Source organism: Panicum hallii, chromosome 7, assembly GCF_002211085.1.
Source record: "Panicum hallii strain FIL2 chromosome 7, PHallii_v3.1, whole genome shotgun sequence".
Classification (NCBI taxonomy): Eukaryota; Viridiplantae; Streptophyta; class Magnoliopsida; order Poales; family Poaceae; genus Panicum; species Panicum hallii.
In genome coordinates, this window is record NC_038048.1 from 32,494,361 (window position 1) to 32,512,251 (window position 17,891).

At 42.6% G+C, this 17,891-nt stretch overlaps 1 protein-coding gene and 1 non-coding gene across 8 annotated transcripts; one reads left to right on the forward strand and one right to left on the reverse strand.

The window, feature by feature from the left end:
- Window positions 1-1,838: 1,838 nt before the first annotated feature.
- LOC112899191 (putative disease resistance protein RGA4) lies at window positions 1,839-12,779 on the forward strand. 7 transcript variants are annotated; one of them, XM_025967561.1, is made up of 11 exons: window positions 1,839-2,586; window positions 2,694-2,764; window positions 2,844-2,983; window positions 3,151-3,418; window positions 3,547-3,775; window positions 3,870-4,020; window positions 4,127-4,315; window positions 5,971-7,101; window positions 8,999-9,839; window positions 9,948-11,641; window positions 12,338-12,779. In XM_025967561.1, the coding sequence occupies exons 3-11, from the start codon at window positions 2,882-2,884 to the stop codon at window positions 12,386-12,388; spliced, it is 4,656 nt and encodes a 1,551-aa protein (XP_025823346.1). In that variant the 5' UTR covers window positions 1,839-2,586; window positions 2,694-2,764; window positions 2,844-2,881; the 3' UTR covers window positions 12,389-12,779. The 7 variants fall into 7 exon arrangements, with proteins under 7 accessions (XP_025823346.1, XP_025823343.1, XP_025823342.1 ...); XM_025967558.1 differs by having other exon boundaries at window positions 1,840-2,586; window positions 2,841-2,983; window positions 8,999-11,641; XM_025967557.1 differs by having other exon boundaries at window positions 1,840-2,586; window positions 8,999-11,641.
- A 4,875-nt stretch (window positions 12,780-17,654) lies between these two features.
- On the reverse strand, window positions 17,655-17,728 carry TRNAV-CAC. The gene has a single exon. It is a non-coding gene; the product is annotated as a tRNA-Val (tRNA).
- Window positions 17,729-17,891: the final 163 nt, after the last annotated feature.

The window sequence follows — 17,891 nt, forward strand, 5'->3', positions numbered from 1 at the left end:
GGGCTGAATTGATGGCGCCTGGGACTGAAAGGTTGTTCGGCACTGAGCAGTTCTCGTTTAGGCGGTGGCATCGTGCTGTGTTTGGGATGAAAACCTGGATTTTAAACAACGGGCTAATTGATGTCTCGGTCCAGGAACCTCCCACTGCTTGGTGTATCACCTTTGTGTGTGGGGAGCCATGGGTGGGGAACAGACATCTAATGTGGGAGCTTTTGTTCTGGTCTGCCATGGGTTGTGACTTGTGATGGGTGATTTTAACGAGACACTTTGGCAATTCAAACACTTCCCGGAGAGGCAGAGAGGAGAAAAGCAGATGGAGGCGTTCAGGGAGTTCTGGCTTTCTGTGATCTGCATGACATTGGTTGCAGGGGTCTGCCGTGGACGTAGTATGATAATGGCTAGCATGGGAGGCGAAATGTGAAGCTACATTTGGACAAAGCGGTGGCATGCAACGAGTGGTCCAGCCTTTTTTTGACCCTGCTTCTGTGGAACATTTGGTTTCACCATCCTTGGATCGTTGCCCTATTCTTTTGCGGACTGGAAGGGATCGGAGGACAGACTGTTGGGAGAGAAAGTGGCTCAATATGAAATAATGTGGTAGAGAGATGAATAATCCCTGGGTGATGAAATTGAGATAGCATGGAAGAAGGCTGGCCAGAAGAATTGCTTGCGTTCTATGTCTAAAACCCTTTTGGAGGTGATGACAGCACTAAAGGGCTGGAGCAAGGAGAAATTTGGGTCCGTCCCAAAGGAGTTGGAGCAACTGAGAAAGAAATTAGCAGAACTACAAGCTGTGAATAATGAAGAGAGTAAATGTCCAAGTCAAAAGTACGATAAACAAAATGAATGAGATCATGTATAGAGAGGACATGATGTGGTTACAACGCTCACGTCACGTATAGGTATATGTCCACCCAGGGTAAAATCCAAATGGAGAGGCCTCTTCATTTAGTCTTACAAGGAGAGCCCTCAAACTTTCTTAAAATGGAAAGTCTAATCCCTCCAGATTTCAAAAAAGAAAAATGGTCATATTTACCCTAAAAATAATTTTACAATCCAGTGCTAAGAAAATAGCTTTGTACTCCGTGAAAATTATAAAAAATTAACTTTGCGGTACATTAATGTTAGAAAAACTAACTTCTCTATCCATGCCTTTATTAAAAAAAAATAACTGTTATACTGCATAAAAGTTAAGAAAAAGTAACTTTATAGTATATGAATTTTAGAAAAAGTAACTTTCTGATTCATGATAGGAAGTAACTTGCCAATAGTATATGTAACTTATGACTAATTTATATGGCGGAGGAAGTAAGATTTGTTACTGAAACAGTAATTTTACCACTTTAAGCGAAACAAGCTCTTGTTAAATTGAACATAATGTTATAATCGAATTTTGATTTGAATGTATGGTTGTAGACTATTAATTTTTTAAAGTTGAGATTGATACGTATGTGCTCGTCATAGCTCACATGCAACGTATGGGACGGTGGGGGTAGAGGGCTCTCCACCGATCGCTACCGGGAGAGCCCTCCCCGTAGCAAGGTGCGTTAGCCAAAATATTGCTGCTGTGCTGTAACGCACTTGACATCACAAGTGTACCACTCCCAAAAATCTCATGTAAGTTAAGAGAGTCGTGGTATCTGCAATAGTATTGTTTTCTACTTTATACGGTATTATTTCTTGAATGAGCAAAGGTCTGTTTTGGAATTTGATAGCTATGATTATAGAGAACAAAATTAGAAGCAACTGGTAATTAAAAAGGGAATTATATGATCTGAGTGTGCACATATATATGGAGTCAGACACTTACAGTTGGGACCCCTGGTCCATGAACTCAGAGGCTAGCTGGTGCAGCATAAGGCGTCGTTCTTATCCATTCCTTTGCTCATCGTTCTCCACGAACAAGAATGACCACTGCCTGATGCCCTGATCCTCATCTGTGCAAATTGATGGAAGCAAGTCAAGGAGGGGTAGCGGCTACAGGTGGCAGTGGCTGAGCGTTTGGAGTCTGCACGCGCTGCGCTGCGCTACTGCGGGCGATCAGGGAAGGTCGCCTCGCGCCTTGGCCGCGGCGGCGCTGCTCCTTCGTGCCGCCGGCGTCCTCCCTCCAGGTGAGCTCGAGCTCCACTGAGGAGCAGACCGGGGGCGCCGAGCTGCACGGACGAGGCAGCTGCGACTGCGATTGGCCCTGGCCGGTGCAGCGGCGCTGCCGATCGAGTTCCGCTGCTCCGCCCGCCCACGGGGAGCATCACGCAGGAGCTCCGCGGCGCAGCCGGCCAAGCCGCCCATCTGCCAGAGGCCGCCCGCGAGGCCGAGCTCCTTCGTCGGCGCACCACGGTCGCCTGCGACGGCGGCCAAGGTCCGGCTTGCCTCCAACAGTGCCTCCTCCCCGGCGAGCTCGCCTCCCCCGCCCTCGGCTCGGAAACCGCGTTGGTGGGTCCCGGTTGTGGTGGATGAGCGTGCTATCGAGTGGATCTGCTATCGCGAGCTACTATCGGCCCGTTGGACGTGCCGTTAACGCGACCGTGCTTGTGAGTAGAGCCTCTCTTCATTGGGCACCCAGGATCTGTCTGATTCCCTTTTCAGGTACAATCTTAAGCTTACACCTATTATATTCCATCCTGGCACTTCATTCTTGTTGAACTCAACTTAGAAGCTGCTGCATCTGATCGATACACCATACATGGTCGCAGGCTTTGAGGATCAGGCCAGCAGAAAGAACATCCGTATAGGTGGCGGAATCTTCTAGCAGCCTAGCACGTTGGTAAAAGCCACTCTTCTGTTCCTAGCAGGTTAGCATATGTTTTACTTTCCTCACCGGATGGCCTTCTTTGTACTAGCAGAAAGAACAACAAGCAAGGACAGCAAGATCCAGGGTACTATGGAACCAGAGGAGCTAACATTTCAGTTATTACGAGAAATTACAGATGGATTCTCGAAGGAGAGGAAAGTTGGGGAAGGAGCATTTGGAGCTGTTTACAGGGTAAGATTTCGGTGTGCTTTGTTGTGAATAAGTCCGACAATGGCACTTTGAAACATCGTACTTTGCAGCCTCCGTAGATGTTAGTAGTAATGTACAGTGGGTGACACGCTTTGTGCTAAACTTGTAGCGGCACTAAAAATGTTAGTTCACTATTTTATACTTACTAGGGAGTGACTAAAAATGGTGAGGATGTTGCTGTAAAGAGACTTCGAGATGGCAATCAAGATATTGAATACAGGCATGCGCAGTTCCGAAATGAGTTTTATAACCTCACAAAGGTTAAGCATAAAAACATTGTACAGTTTCTTGGTTATTGCTATGAAATAGAGCACACAAATATAGAGTGCGATGGGAAAATTGTAATTGTTGAGAAGATACATAGAGCACTCTGCTTTGAGTATTTGCACAATGGGAGTCTTCAAAATCATCTTTCTGGTATGCTCATCTGCTCCATTTTCAGTTCCATGGAAAAATATGTTCCTAGGTACTTTTGCAATTTTTTTGAAAAGATGTATTTTTGCATGTGATTGATTAACAATCCTTTTATTAACTACTTCATGCAGATGAGTCTTGCGGGCTTGACTGGCGCACAAGGTACAAAATTATTAAGGGGACATGTGAAGGCTTAAAATATATTCATAAGGACCTGGAAGAGTCTCTTTTACACTTAGATATAAAACCAGACAACATATTACTAGATAAGAACATGGTGCCAAAGATTGCAGACTTTGGTTTATCCAGGATATTTGGTGACGAACTGACAAGGACCACACAAAGTCCTTTAGGAACACTGTAAGTCGAATGCGTCATGTGAATACATCTTTTTTCTAATCACTAAAGTGCCCGTGTATTACAATTAAATTTGGTCGAATATGGTGCAATGCAGTGGGTACCAGCCACCAGAATACATTGATAGAGGTGAAATCTCAGAGAAGTTCGACATATTCAGCTTGGGTGTCGTAATAATAAGGATAGTGTCGGGACTAGAAGGCTACTCCAAACATCTAGACATGCCTTCGGATGAATTTATTGATCTGGTGACAAATGATATTTCTTTCTAATAAGATTAAAAATTTAATCAGATGCTAAGTCATATTCAAATTTGAATTGTAGTTTGCACATCTTGACGGCTCAATTTCTCAGGTCAACAGAAACTGGAGGAAGAGGTGGCAGGCAACATGCAGTGGTGGTTTCTTAGTTGAAGCATGTTGCCACCAAGTAGAGACATGCACCAAGATGGCATTGAACTGCTTGGAGAAAGATAGCCAAAACAGGCCTGATATTTTCATGATTATCAATAAGCTAAATGAGATAGAAACTGGCATTAACGAGGTAATCAATATCATAGCTTTACTTTTACATGAAAATTTTGTTTTGTAGAGACGTACAATGAATTTTTTTTTGTGAAAATACATTTAATTTTTATTGCTATAATTTGTTTTGGCATGGAAATATGTTTTAGTGGGAATTTCTTACTTTTTTCTTCATCCAATGGCAATTCATAACATAATAAGACAATGCAGGGTGGTGCGTCTGGGATTTTTTTTTTATTTAACATATATTAGTTGGATGGGTTGTTTGTCACATAACTATAACATGATTAATACAATTTTTCTTTGTTGCTACAATTTGTTTTGCCATTTAGATAAAGAACATTTTTATTATTACTTATTGGACAGGTCAAGGTGAGAAGCTAAAGGATTTAGAATATCTCAATCATAGAACACGGAAATGTGATAAGGAATGAAGCGTAAATGTGGACTAGAACATTATTGTATCCATTAGACATAGACTTCGTTAGCTGCTAACTGGACCAGGACATGTATACCGTATACGATATGGGGCGCGAGCAGGATCCCATCTTGCCGGCGACGCGAGCAGAAGATCCCCTCCCTACGGCAGCGATGCAGCGCCCAGGAGAACGCTCCGGCGGCGGCACACGGAGGAGGACGAGTTTGCTGAGGCGTCGGGCTGCTAGATGTGGATGCGAAAGAGAAAGGAAGGGACGAGAGAGAGAGAAACATAGTGAGGGTCGGAGGCTCGGAGGGAGGTGGGCGCGAGGTCCGGTTTCAACCGGATTTGAGGAAAATTTTGGGTCCGGGTGCTGAGACGCAGGTGAAGGACACACGTCAATGATACCAAACCACATATTAAGAGTGACGCGTTTAGTCGAGAACCGTCTCCTATGTATGCATATTAGGGGTATATGCATATTAGGGGTATGTCTTGCTTGCAGTGAACATATTAGTGACGCGCTACAACTATATCCGTCACTAACCTAATATTAGTGATGCGCTTTGTTTTTGCGTCACTAATTTGGGTGTTTCCTTTGTGAGTTTTTGACATAGTGCACGCCCCCAACTCCGGCCAGGGAACGGATCCAGCGCCACCGACCTGCACGGTGCGACCCCGCCGGCCCAAGGACCAAAGACCGCTGCCGGAGACTGCCGCCTCCATCACGAGCGCACAGACAAATTGGGGATATGAGAGGATAAAGAAGGGGAGTGTCTCGCTGTCACTATTCTCGCCACTGCACAGGCTTCCCTCTGGTGGCAGCGTGGTAGGGGAGAGCGTGGAGGGGGCCTGGGTGGTGGTGTCTAGGTTCCTTCCGCCCATGGCGCTCGAGAGGGGCGACACCATGATTGCGGTTTTTGAACCGACACTAATCACGTTGTCTAGTATAGCCTTGGGTGCAGCCCTATGCTTATTAAATTCAGAGTATAGGCAGATCCTTCCACATATCCAGGCAGGTTATCTCTCTCCGGGCGTCCAGGGATAGCCTATTCTATGTAGAAATCATTATCATGTACATCTAGGCCCACTATGTTTGTCTGACTCCATAAGATTTTGACCTTGGTCATGAAAAATAATTCATAGTATGTAACTATTTTAACATTTTTTATATGTATTAATATCTTAAGTGGCTAACATTATGGACCAGAAGCAGCATTTTTCTATGTGTTAACAAATAAATTGAAATTTTGCAGCTTCCCCAGAAAAGACGCAAAACTGGTTATGGGATGACAATGCATAATCATCTGAAGCTGACAAAGGAACATAAAGTAATCACTGATCAACACCAAGATTCAAAGTCGATGATAAGCTCCAGGAGCAATTTGATAACATCTGGCAATACAAAAGAAATATCATTAGATGTTCGAGAAGAGCTAATTGTAGGCAGAGAAATGAAGAAGATAAACATGGCTACTTTACTTGGGAGCATGCCAGAGAAGATCATCATCCTTCCTATATATGGTATTGCAGGAATTGGCAAGACAACCTTTGCAAAACTAATTTACAATGATACAAATTTCAAATATTATTCGCAGGCCTGGGTCTATGTGTCCCCGACATTTGACTTGGATAAAATTGGTAAATCTATAGTTTCACAGCTATCTGAAAAGGAGAACCAAGTTGATGAAATACAGCATATAAGTAGTTGCCTTACCAAACTACTTTCTGGCAAGAAGATTATGATTGTCTTAGATGACCTTTGGGAGAATAATACATTTCAACTAGAGGATTTGAAGGCTATACTAAATCCTGGTGACAGCGTCAAAATCATTGTTTTAGTAACTACACGGAGTGCACACATTGCGCAGAAAATTTGCTGTAACATTGAACCATATAAGATAGAATCATTGACAGATAAAATGTGCTGGGATATAATTAAACGAAAAGGTGATTTTGAAGCTAGACATGACAAAGAAAAGTTGGTGCGCATAGGAAAAGAGATTGCCCGGAAATGTGGAGGTGTGGCCTTAGCAGCTCAAACTCTTGGATCCATGTTGCAGTCAATGAAATATGATCAATGGGTAATAGTGAAAGACAGTGATATCTGGAATGAAACTATTTCAAAGGACGCCTCATTGCCAAATCATGTTCTTGCATCCTTGAAATTAAGTTATATCAGTATGGATGACTGCTTGAAGTCATGCTTTACTTACTGCGCAATCTTTCCGAAGGGTCACAAGATTGTTAAATATGATCTGATCTACCAATGGATTTCTTTAGGTTTCATCAAGCCGACAAAAATATTCTCCACTTCGCAGCTCTGCGAGAAGTATATTGCTCACCTCATGGGACTATCTTTCCTTCAACATTCAGTGTCACCAACGGTGAGTTATCCTTGGCCACTATTACAATTACAATTTCATACTATTTCCTTGTAATAATATAATTGATAGGAAACTTATGTAATACAGCTAGCTTTTGATAATCATGCTAAGAAAATAGAGGATATATAGAACAACATAAACTAACATCGTACCAGTGGCTCAGAGTGGCCAAGAAAAACAAGGTGTGGCCAACAGCCAATTAATTTGAATAAATATTCGGTTTTGTATAAGAGCAACCATGTGTCCTTTTTAATATTAAACATGGTAACCCCCCCCCCCCCCCCACACACACACACACAAAAATCACTTGAAGTTTGACATCTCCATAAGTCATTTTGTTGCAATTGCCCTCCCCCTACTTAGTTTTGTTTTGAAAACACCCCCAATACACACATGCTTAACCAAATCAACCTGTTTTTGCCCACGTAGAATTACCACCGGCCAAGTTAGATGACTCAAGCTTGTCCAAGTCCTTAAATTAGACTTATTCATCGTGATGCATTGAACTTATTTTTTAAATTAAGTGAAATAATGTTTAACTTCTCACCAACAATTCTATTTGTGGAAGTATATAATTTCAATAAGATCACGTTGATGGATCACAATTTATGAAAATGGCATGTTGAATCGCTTAAGCATTTGCACGCTGGGGTGGTTTTCGCAACAAAACTGAGTAGGGGATTGGGCATTCGCAATAAAATGACTTAGCGGGGTGTCAAACACATCAAGTGACTCGTGTGGTTTCTGCAATAAGTTACATTATCATGGATGAACCATACCTTGTTGTTTATTGGGGGTAGAACACACGGTCTGCGAAAAATACACGGAGGGCGCAAGGCTTGGGCAATCCTTGATAGGTCTAAAACTGTTGCGGCAGTATCGATGAATTCCACCCTCGCTATTATGGGGCACCACAGCCCTAACTAATAATGCACCTACAGGGAATGTCTACTATCAGCGATAACTGCGGCGTGGCGCTCTGGAGACCCGGCACGGTCATTCACCATCGATCCCCGTGGCGGACCTAGAAATTTTATAGAGCCTTGGCCAACATAGCAGCTGATAAGTTCACACAAATATCAACCACTTAAATAAGAAAATTAATGGTATTAACTAAATTTTATTATTGTCTCAAATTTCTAGTACTTCCCTTGGCTCATCCTCATTTGAGTTTCTTTAGGAATTATTAGGTACCATGACTTCCACGGGGTTATCATGCTGTGATTCCTTGTGTCAATAAGAAATGCCTCATTCATGAAAGAATCACGAACAAGTAAACATGGTACGAATGTAGTGATGATCCGTCAACCAAGTATAACTGTTGAGTAAAAGCCAAGAGCAAAAATCGATTATTTAACTGGCTAAATATCTCCTTTCTGCCTGTCATTATATTCTGTGAGATGATATGAGAACACATGAATCAACAAATGTGCAATGGTCCATTCTTGCTTGACGAGACTTTGTGCTGATGTGTGCCTTGGCCAGCTGCATTTGCCCAGTTTCTTTTTTCCCAGTTGAAACCGTGCATGGCTGCATGCAGCAAGTGATGTAGTGCCTTTGCCCAGTTCCTTTTTTCTCGGCTAAAACTGTGCATGCAGCGAATGCACTCCCGCTCATTGGAGCCCGGGCCGGTGCCCAGGGTCGCCGGGCCCTGGGTCCGCCCCTGATCGATCCTACCCTTGGAGCAGTTGAGCTCCTGCTGCTTCAGCCATTATTTTCTGGAGCCACTGTCAGGATCATAGCCTGAGTTATGGTCTGGTGTAGCTAGTGAACAAATATTGTGGCTTGGTCTGGTCTGGTATACTTCTAGGCTCGGTTTTTTTGCATTTATCGTGATGTTACAATTTAATCAGTGTTGATAATCCTGACACTAGTATGTATGCATTTTTTTATGCTGACTTATGGAGCGTATGGTGAACATGACACAGCGTTCATGATGCACGATCTGGTGCATGACTTGGCAATTTCACTCCTTGGTGACCAAATTTTTTATCAGAACAAACAAGCCAACACTGCGGGGAGCAGCTGCTGCTATGCATTGCTCGCTGACTGTAGCAAGCCACTTGAGTGGTGCACATCTTCTCCTGCCAGGCTAAGCGCACTGCATTTTCTGGACTGTCGGCGAACTGAGCTACATGGTGCTGCGTTTGAACCTGCTGAGTCCCTGCGAGTGTTGGATTTAAGCAAGTGCTCAATACAAAAGTTGCCAGATTCTATTGGTCGACTGAAGCAGTTGAGGTATCTTAACGCTCCAAGGATCCGGGACCGAATGGTTCCAGAACGCATCACAAAACTATCGAATTTAAGGTATCTTAGTCTCCGTGGATCTTGTGCCATCCTAGCACTACCAGAATCGATTGGAGAAATGGAAAGTCTGGTGCACCTTGATTTATCTGGTTGCTTGGGAATAGAAAGATTGCCAGAATCATTTGGTAACCTTAAAACTTTGGAGCATATGGATTTTACAAATTGCAAAAATGTCACAGGAGTATCCCAATGCCTGGCTAGACTTACAAAGCTGCAGTATTTGAACTTATCAAATTGTAAACATATTGGACGCCTACCAAGAGAATTGGCCAGCCTCACAGAACTGCAATACTTGAACTTGTCTGATAGCTCATACCTTTCTGGAAACGAACTTGATGAGGCAGAATATTTGGGATCCCTCACCAAACTCAAATACCTGAACCTCTCTTCAAGTAATCAACCGTGCATTAACAGGTTGCCTGAAGCTTTGGGTAGACTCACTGAACTCAAGTATTTGAACTTATCACATCATTTTACCATGAAAAAATTACCAGCGTCATTTGGGAATCTTTATAACCTGGTGCACCTTGACTTGTCAGGATGTTCTTTACTTCAAGGTGTGACAGCAGCTTTGAATGGGCTTACCAAGCTCCAATATTTGGATTTATACGCATACTTCAGTTTTCATCCCAAGAAAGGGAAAAAGGTTTTATGCAATCTCAGTGAACTTCGACATTTAAATTTAGGCTGCCCCATCAGAAGCATGTCACCTTCCGATCAAGATAAAATAAACGGTCTCCTGGAGTGGATCTGTACTCTTACCAATCTAGAGTATCTGAATCTTTGTTACAATGATGACATTTCTAGCATACCTGAAACTATTGTTAACCTCAGGAAGTTACATACACTGGACCTTACGTATTGCCACCGGCTGCAAAGACTGCCGGCAAGTATAACTGAAATCGAGAGCTTGAAGTTTCTGCATACCAAGGGTTGCAGGCAGTTGGTGTTGGATAAGTCCACGCTACCTCAGCACACGAGCAGCTCAGAAAATTCACCATATTTTGTGGTCCATAATTATGTTGGTGAATCTAGCAGGCATCCTTTTCGGGTGGAGTATGGAAACCATGGTCGGTTGAAGATAAGCAGACTTGAAAGCATGAGGTCGGCAAAAGAGGCACAGACAATAAAGCTCGTGGAGAAGACAAATATTACACGATTAGCATTACACTGGACTAGAGATGCGATAAGAATTGTGGATGATGCAGAAGTTTTGAGGGAGCTAGAGCCGCCATACAGTGTTTCAGAGTTCTGCCTTGAAGGTTATAATAGCGTCATCTTTCCATCCTGGGTGATGCGTGTTGGTGCTTATTTACCTGGTCTGGCCAGTATTGACTTCTCGGACTTGCCCAGTTGCAACAACCTGCCACCACTTGGTCAGTTACCAAACCTCGAGCGGCTGAAGATGAGACGAATGGACAGCATTAAGAAGATTGATGCGGACCTGTATGGGGGAACAGGAGCATTTCCTCGACTTGAGCATTTTCGCATAGATGGTATGAAATGCCTGGAAGAATGGAACACGGCCTACTCGAGTGACGAGGACGGTTTCGTGTTCCCCTGCCTCAATTTTGTAGAGATAAGACACTGCCCAAGGTTGAGGTTCAAACCACGCCTGCCACCAAGTATCCACGACTTGCGGGTAGACAGTAGTGATGAAGTAATGTTGTCAGGGGGGGATGCTGTTGCCATGGGTGCCTCCACAGCCACACGACTTTATGTGGAATGCTGTGTGGTGCCTCTGCATCGGTGGAGCTTGCTTCGCCACCTCCCATGCCTTGAACGTTTAACCATTATAAACTGCAGCGATCTCACATGCAGCTCAACGGAATTTCCTCAAGGTCTCAACTCCCTGAAGATTCTAACTGTGGATGGTTGCAAAGGCGTCGCGTCCCTGGCGGAGAGCTTGGGAGACCTCACCTCTCTCACTGAACTTGGGGTACTTAATTGCAGGGACATCAGGACACTGCCAGACACCATGTCGAAACTCACCTGCCTGCAAACTCTAATAGTGCAAGGTTGCGAAAGTATCACGTCGCTGCCGGAATGGTTGGAGGACCTCACCTCTCTCATGGAACTTGAGATAGGTAATTGCAGGGGCATCAAGACTCTGCCAGGCACCATACAGAAACTCACCCACTTGCAGCGCCTGGAGGTTTTTGGATGCCCTGAACTAATTCGGTGGTGCGAATCTGGGGAGAACGAGATGAAGCTTGCTCACATACAAGAGAAAGTATGTTCTCTTACAATTGTTGTGTTTTTTTAATTTCACCGACTATTCTTTTGTCATCTTGACATGGTATCTACTCCCTTCATCCAAAAAAGAGTAGCTTTTCCTAATTCAAACTATCTTAAGTTAATTCAGCCAAGTTTATGGAAAAAAAACTATTAGAATTTATGACACCAAACAGGTGTCGAATTATGATGAATTCAATTGGACTTATTTGGTATCATAAATATTGATATTTTTGTATAAACTTGATCAAGCTTAGCATGGTTTGATGTAAGATAACGCTAGAATTACACTTATTTTTTTTGGACTAAGAAAGAATTCTATGTTGATACCTACATGATTATCTTGCATGATTGTGCATGCTGTAATATGTTTCCCTTCCTTTTTCTTGGGAAAAAAGGTTGCACTTGGCTATTTTTACAACACATGATCAGAAGCTGTAATGGCAGATTGATTCAGAATTGACTTCCCTTTACAAAAACATAGAAGATTGATGAGTTTTTTCTAATTATATTAATTAAAGTCAACTTACCAGTTAAATTTCAACACAATAGCAAAGAGAGACACGCCTTACGATTATATGCAGCATGATTGATTGTCTGCTTATCTGTTATTACAGCAATGATTCACAGCAAACTTGGAAAAACAGCGCAGTTGCTTATCTGCTTTTCCTATGTCTGTCCTTTTCTTTTTCAGAATTTTTTGCCAGGACTACTGAGTGATGAAGAGTCAGGAACTTATGAATAGTCAGAAACTGATGAAGAGTGAGAACAATGAACATTTCCTCAGGTGGCTGGAGATCAGACGGATGGACAGCGTTAAGAAGTTTAACGCGGACCTGTACGGGGGACCAGGAACATTTCCTCGAGTTGAGGAGTTTCTATTAGTTGATTTGAAATGCCTTGAAGAGTAGAAGCCTACTCAGTTGACGAGGACGATTTGAATGAGCCAGTGTTTTGGGAATAAGTCACTGCCCAAGGTTGAGGATAGTTTGTGTACTTGAACTGCACCTACAACTCTTATTAGCATGGGATCTATTGTAGGGTGTGTATCTTAGAGGGCTTATCTCGCATGAACTTGCATTGCGTGCTTTGATATTATATTTTCCTATGAATACATATGTGCAACCATACTCCTATGAGCATCTCCGAAAGCTTAAGCTAATAGCTCTTAAAGATTGACGAAGTCACCACGGGCGATTTAATTTCGATGGGTATATCGCTTACCACTGAAAGAATAGCACGGTTAAATTCTGAACTAAATCTAGAAAAATACAACCACTCATGTCGAATCAAGGACTTGAGCTCTCAACGTATTGTAAAGTTTAGAGAAAACCAAGACTTCTTTTGTGTAAGACTCTATTAAGTGTGCTAAACATGTGTAACACGATGGAAGTCCTGCATATGTGTAACGTCTCCTATACTTTCGTTCTGACTTTGTGTAAAGACTTAACGTAGAAATACTGCGTTTGGTCACAAATAAGCTGGCCGAACCTATAAACTGCTATGGTGGTACATCCCATCAAACTAAAACACTTGTACCATATGGCCAAAACTAAAATACTAAGGTAATGACTTCTCCCCGGCCGGCCGTAATTTCGTTCAACTGTAAGCATACATCGATCTGTTGTTTATATGCGATCGGAGGAATTTTATTTCAATTTTTACCACCGGCTTAGGTCCCTTGACTCCTTTCGCGTGCATGGGTCCCACAGAACGTTATCTTCCCCATTCTCCCTCACCCACGTCACCGTCCCGCCCCCACCCCCCGCCCCCCCCCTAATATTGTGGGGGGAGATATCTCCCCGCCATGTCAGCTTTTTTCCAGATTTAATTATTTCAACCTCCTTTGTTCGAATACGCAAAAGAATTCAAGAAATAAATTTTATTCAACTTAAAAAAGTTACTGATTACATAATAAATAAAAAATTACATAATAAATAAAAAAATACATAAATCTAAGGATGACTATGTGCCCACACATGCTCAACCAAATCCTGTTGGAGCTGTGCATACATCGGTGAGTCCCTCATCTCGGTGTCCATCTGAATTCTGGCAGCTAGGCTTGGTGGTGCATCGTTGTGGATCGCCGGACCGACATTGGACGCAACTGTCTCATAGATCTCGTCCAAATCGGTATCACGCTCGTCATCAATGATCATGTTGTGTAGGATGACACATGCACGCATGATCAACCCAAGAGTACGCTGTGAGTAAGAGCGTCCGGGAACTGCTATAATGTCGAACCTAGATTTGAGCAATCCAAACGAACACTCGACATCTTTGCGCCAAGCTGCTTGAGCATTTGTGAATACCTGATGCTTTTCACACTGTGGAAGAACAATACCCTTCATAAACACCGGCCAAGAGGGGTAGATGCTGTCGGCAAGGTAGTAACCCCTATTGTACTCATGTCCATTAACCGTAAAGTTCACTACGGGTGCTTCTCCTCTAAGCACATCAGTGAATAACGGCGACTGATTGAGTACATTGATGTCGTTGTTGGACCCAGCCACTCAAAAAAAGGCATGCCAGATCCAACGATCATACGATGCAATGGCTTCTAAGATAATGGTGGGATGTTTTATGTCCCCCCTTTTGAATTGCCCCGCTTGTGCCACCGGACAGTTTCTCCATTGCCAATGCATGCAATCGATGCTCCCTAGCCACGCTCCTCGGCTTTCGCTAGTAGACGCTGAGTATCCACGATATTTGGTCGACGGCAAAACTCATCCCCATAACAGTGAATAATGTCTTCACAGAATTTCTCTAAACAATCTAATGCAGTTGATCTAGCTAGCTTTAGGTACTCATCTATCGAATCCGCAGCGCCTCCATAAGCTAACAAGCGTAAGGCCGCGGTACACTTTTGTAGCGGAGAGAGACTACGACGGTTGCAAGCATCTTCTCTTTGGGTGAAATATGGAGAGTATTCACCTAATCTACGCGTAATACGTAGAAAAAGTTGACGCCTCATTCGATACCTTCGCCGAAAGTAATTCGGAGGATAAACGCAGTTGTCGGTGAAGTAGTCTCGGAACAGCCGATAATGGCACCCCTGATGTAGCGTCAACGACGTCGCCTTCTACTTGACTCTTCTTCAAGATTGAGCATCGCCTCCTCATACTCCGCTTGGAACGCATCGATCATTTCAGCCTCCATTCCTTCACTCGAATTCGTGGTAGATGAAGACATGGCGTCGAGAAGAGTGAAGTTGAAGTGTGGATGGGAGAAATGAGCTCAAATGGGGTGGGGAAGGAGTGAAACCCAGGTGGGGTATTTATAGGCGGGTTAGGGATGAAATTTGAGATTTTTTGCAATTTTTTTTGAATTTTTTGGAGTTCAAACGGTCAAATAACAGCTAGTTCAACGGATAGTCCGCGTGGACCAATAGAAACGTGCCACGTCACTCCCGCCCCACCCCTCTCCCCCGCGCACGCCGACGCCAGCGCGCCGCCTCGCTCTCGCCCGCCTCCCGCCCCCGCGCGCCTGCCAACGCGGGCAAGAGCGGGGCGATAGCGCCCGCTCCTGCCCGGCGGGATCCATCCCGCCCTCTCTCTCCCACTCGCCCGCCTCCCGCCTGCGTCGCGCCGATAGGGGGGCGGTACCGCCCCCCATTGGCACCAGCCTTAGTATATTTCATACAACACTTTAATCATATCCTTTCTCAATTACTTTATTATATCATGCAATTTATCTTTATAGTTATATATGTTACTTTATCATATTCAAGTCATGCAGATACAAATAAAAACATATTCCCTGATGTGGATAGGACATGGAAGGTATCTTTCATCTTTTGTATAGCCTGAGTTGATTAAATTATTCATGTTGGCTAGCTATTACTACTATTTTAAAAAATATATTATCTTTACACATGAGCTTTATTTGTCCTGGCCTTTTACCTCTCACCTATTGAGATAAAGTGCTCTGCTTCAATGTGGAGGCAGTTTTTATTCATGGGAATTTTATACGTTGAGAAAAGCAGCTCCTCCTTAGAATAATATGCTTGCACCACATTGGACTTTGAACCATATTTTTGTACATCAAGAATACTCAATCAGTCCAGCTTAAACAATATATTTCTGTAGCAGTTAAAATGAGGATAACATGTTCCAATGTTTGTACTACCGGATAATTTATGTCATTAGCTTTCACTACTTTTATGAATGAATTTGTGGCCATCTCTTCGCCATAGATTTTTTTTTAACTCATAATCAGTGGTCTACAGACATTCCGTGAGATACAGGGACTACTAAGCAAAACTAATGGCAAAGTCCTTGATGATGTTATGACTTCTTCGCCTCTTGCAGTGCGTGAAAATACTAATCTTAATGTTGCCACAAGGTTGCTACTTGAAACCAAGTACCGGAGATTATAGCATAGGAAAACTAGTAAGTGGATCCATCCTTGCATTTCCGGTTCTTTTTGCTTTAGATCACTATCCTTAACAAAACATTTTGATCATTCTTGTGTGTAGCATATATAAATTTCCATTCCTGAAATTATACCTTTAGATTTGGTTATCAATTTTTTTTCTGATGATCTGCCATCTTCTTCTACTGATTTTAGTTCCTGCTTTGTGCTTGGTGTTAGAGAGTAGGCTCATACAAACCAATGATGCAGCCAATCCTTTGCGTTTTGGTCTTTGGAAACGCTTCTGTCCATGTTCTAATTTGCTCATAATTTTTCAAAATTTTGCTTAAGAGGTTTCAAAAATTGCTTATTGTAACTTGTTGAATTGATTATCAGCATATAAAATGCTAGGAATTAGGTTGTGTGGGTTTTGATTATTTTTGCCTGCTCATTTGTTGTAAGTTGCTCCTGAGTTCATTATAGTGTGCCTACAACTTGTAGCAAAAATATTTATTGTTGTATGAGCGAAGTATAATCAAAATACATATAGTTGACCAAAATGTTGTGTTCTTCATCATGGGAGTACTTTTTCAGTTTTCTATGTGAAATACACCACTTGAACTGTTCTCTAGTCAGATATAACTTTTTTCCCCTCCAATATCTGTGCTACAAGCTGTCTGATTGTTCTTTTTTCTCACTACACTTTGCAGGCTATGAATGCAAATACTACATTATGTAATGAGAAGAAAAATATGATATGCTCATTCATCGGGAGGCCATTTGTTCTGCATGTGCAGTTTCTAAGATGCATGGGGCAAAATGTTGTAAATAAGTAGTGTTACATGTTTTAGGAGGTATATATTTGCTATGTTCTTATCATGCAATCCTTCAACATGCAGTCATCTTGAGATTATATAGTCCAAATAGTTAGGAGAGGCACAACCAAAAAAGTGCTAGACTCTAATCATGCTGTCTTTGTGCTGACATTAGGAATACCAATCTCCTAGTCCCTGAACTTGCAGTTTTTGGATCATATGTTTTGTGATGAATCTTATGCAATTTTGTTCTTGATAGAGTCCTGTTTTCTAACAGGAAAATTTGCATGCAAAAAAGGCTACCGTACTAGAATTTTCTGGCTTGTTTTTCTAGCAGTAAAACAGCGGGTGCTGCTCGGCACTGAGCTCTGCCTATGACAGGTCTTTTACGCCTGGAAAAAAAGAAACTAGTATTTTCCAGAAGAGGAAAGTGAACAGTAGCTAATAAATCTGCTTGTGAAAAAGGGGTGGCCGTACTGCCAGCCTAATTTACAACCGGGCACTCTTCTATTTATAAGCTGGGCCATAAGCAGATTTCACACATAATGTTATAAAAAGTATACTTTTACCTATGATTTATTTTTGGTTAGTCGACTAAAAAAAGTTAAAACAAGTATGCGATCTATTGGAACAGGAGCAAATTTATATGCATAGGAGTTATTAGAAGTTACTATTAGTGACATGGGAGGGACTGAATTGTGATGCGCATTTACTCTTCTATCCCAAATTATTAGTCTTTTTTATGCATAAGATATATGCTGTGTCTAAGTGCATTTTCTATCTCACGGTCCAAAATCTAGAGGGGAAAAACAAACAGGACAAGAGGAAAAGAAAAGGGAAATTTGTCTGAGCCCAGGTTCGAACTGGGGACCTTTAGTGTGTGAGACTAACGTGATAACCAACTACACCACCCAGACTTTCTGTCTGAACCTTCGACTAAAACCTTAATAACAGCATCCTTTAACCACAACGGCTTCAAGGCAGCTCATCGCTTTCGCTGGGAGTTGGATACGCTTGACTTCAATTCCGCCAGCAGAAAGAGTGCGCCCTCCATTTCCGATTCGGTGGACCTCGTCGCAG

Excerpts from the sequence above, each read along its gene's own strand:
- LOC112899191 (XM_025967558.1), top strand. The coding sequence starts at position 2,882 with ATGGAACCAGAGGAGCTAACATTTCAGTTATTACGAGAAATTACAGAT. Across the intron at positions 4,316-5,970 it reads TAGAAACTGGCATTAACGAG|CTTCCCCAGAAAAGACGCAA; the intron begins GTAATCAATATC and ends GAAATTTTGCAG. Across the intron at positions 11,642-12,337 it reads TTGCTCACATACAAGAGAAA|AATTTTTTGCCAGGACTACT; the intron begins GTATGTTCTCTT and ends TTTCTTTTTCAG.